The sequence below is a fragment of the Gossypium hirsutum genome, chromosome D07 (genome assembly GCF_007990345.1).
Source record: "Gossypium hirsutum isolate 1008001.06 chromosome D07, Gossypium_hirsutum_v2.1, whole genome shotgun sequence".
NCBI lineage: Eukaryota > Viridiplantae > Streptophyta > Magnoliopsida > Malvales > Malvaceae > Gossypium > Gossypium hirsutum.
Window position 1 is genome coordinate 264,195 of NC_053443.1, and position 2,357 is coordinate 266,551.

The 2,357-nt window shown below is 39.3% G+C and overlaps 1 protein-coding gene across 1 annotated transcript; it reads right to left on the reverse strand.

The window, feature by feature from the left end:
• Nucleotides 1-1,209, reverse strand: LOC107933004 (probable WRKY transcription factor 17). The gene is given in 3 exon segments (NM_001327359.1): nt 1-178; nt 263-388; nt 506-1,209. Coding segments are annotated over 3 exon segments (1,008 nt in total).
• Nucleotides 1,210-2,357: the final 1,148 nt, after the last annotated feature.

Genomic DNA, 2,357 nt, shown 5'->3' on the forward strand with positions numbered 1-2,357 from the left:
TCAAGTTGACTTGAATACTACCAGCCCCACACCTGGAGCCATGTTCTCCTGCGCCGCGCCTTCACTGTGCCGGTGCTCCCCTTCGTATGTTACAATCAACATCGACGGATCATCGGTCGCTCGCTCCACGTGTTTCCTAGCGGGACACCCTCTGACCGTACTACACTTGTAATATCCCCTGAAAATAAGTCAACGCAAACTCAAATCACGACTAATCCTAGAAATGCTCTGATTTCATGATTCTCAGGACTAGGGTAGATACCGTGGGTATGGTGAGCCCTTGATCGGTTTTTGACCGTACTTCCTCCATGAATACTCGTCTGCCGGAATGTCGGCGATCTTAGAACTGATGGCTGGAACTCTGATTACTTTTTTCACCCTGTTTTTCCTGAAATATCAAACCAAATTCAAATCACTTTTGATCTTGACTCTGTACTTTTTCACGACTCACAAAGTGAAGCTATTTTTGAAATTTTTGAAAATCCAGAAAAAGCCTAGTATTTACCTTCGCTTTGAGCAGTGACACTTGCCGTTGCCGGAGACGTTCTCGGAGTGCTCATGTTCGCGGCACCTCTTCTTGAATGGAGCAGAGGATAGTGGTGGTTTTCCCGCGGAAACGGCCGCCGCCGGTGTCAAAAATAGAGATGATCCTTGCTTCCCGTTCGAAACGCTGCCGTCTCCGGTGATCGCAGAAGACATAAACGAAGAGTTCGACGACACGCTGAAGCTTTCTTTTGTGAACTCCAACTCAGTGCTTTTAGTGTTCGAACTAAACAAATAAGGTTTCGTAAAATCGAGTGTTAAACTCTGGGGTTGCAAAGGAACGAAACTAGCAGGATCCGTACTTGGAGCTTCAACCGGCGCCGGATTTACGGTCAGCGGCGGTGTTTCAACCGGGGCAGGAGTTCGAGTTAGAGCCTTGTGGGAATCAGTAACAGTTAGAGAAGCAGCGGATGATGACGATGAGGAAAAGGAAGAGGACTGAATCGGTGCACGTCTGAACCGAGCGTGACCGGTTCTGTTAATTAGTGAGATGACCTTTTTGAACTTAGAGACGGTGAGATCGGCAACCTCAGCGCAGTCGAGTCGGTTAGACTGGTGAGAAAGGAGGCTAATCAGGTGCTCCATGCTCTTCATACCTTGCGTTGCAGCCTCCTGAATGGCCATCTGATCATCCATCTTAGGAAAACTCATCAGATCCACCGCCATTTTCACGAAAAACAACGACGACAACCAAAGGAAACTAAGCAAGTTGAGAGGTCAACAAAACATTGAAGCCTGGCGAAAAGTAGAAGAGTTGAACGGTGAAGGGGAGGTGGAAGGTGAAGGAGAAGGGGGTGATATAAGGGCTAGGGCCGGCTAAAGGATGACCAGATGACCGGGTAAAAAGGGGATTTCAATCCGAGGGCCTAGATTGATTTGAAAATTTCCATGAGAGAGAGTTGAATAAAGATTAAAGAAATCGGTGGGTGGTGGGCGCCAGCGCAGAGGGAATATGAGGTAAGATTTGGTTTTTGTTTTGGTCCAAAGGAAGAGGGTAGATTTGAAATTTCCGTTGAATAAACAACGTTGACGAGACCAGAACAAAACAAACAATGCGCTGTTACTGATCAAAGTCAAAGTAACAATAGTAGCGGTTCATTTTCTATTCAAAATAATAAAAATAAGGGTAAATTACATTCCATGTCACTAAACTATTAATAAATTTATACTTATTTATTTAACTTCAAAAAATTATAAAATAATTATTAAATTATTTAAAAGTTTTTATTTAAGTCACTAAACTGTTAAGTTTCTTTTTTAAAAGTCTAACTACTGAGCTTCAAGTGACAATTTGACCATAACACACCTTAGGTCCAATTAGAATAAAAAATTAAACTATAAAAAAATTAGGTCCAAGTCTATCTGGTGATTAGTGTTGCAAATAGGAGTAGAAATTTGTTAGGATTTGGTTCGTAGATTCGTGACGTATAAAAAATTAAACTATAGAAGAGAAAAAAATGAGAATTTTCGATTATTGCAAGCGATGCAAACAGAAAATATCATAAAATAATAATTTTAACATTTCAATGACTTAAATGAAATCTTTCAAATAGTTTAAAACTGTTTTATAATTTTTTAAATTTAAATAATCAAAACATAAATTTACTAATAATTTAATAATTAGAATCTACCTAATAACTGTTCAAAGTTTTGTATGGATTTATTTATTTTTATATTCTGGTCAATCTTTTTCGTTTTTGCAAATTTAACGCTTAATGGTTTGACCGTTTGATTGAAATTTGACAAAGTGATGATAGTACAGTAACTGTTTTGATTAGAAAGTCAATTTTATTTTTTAAATTAAATTGACATTT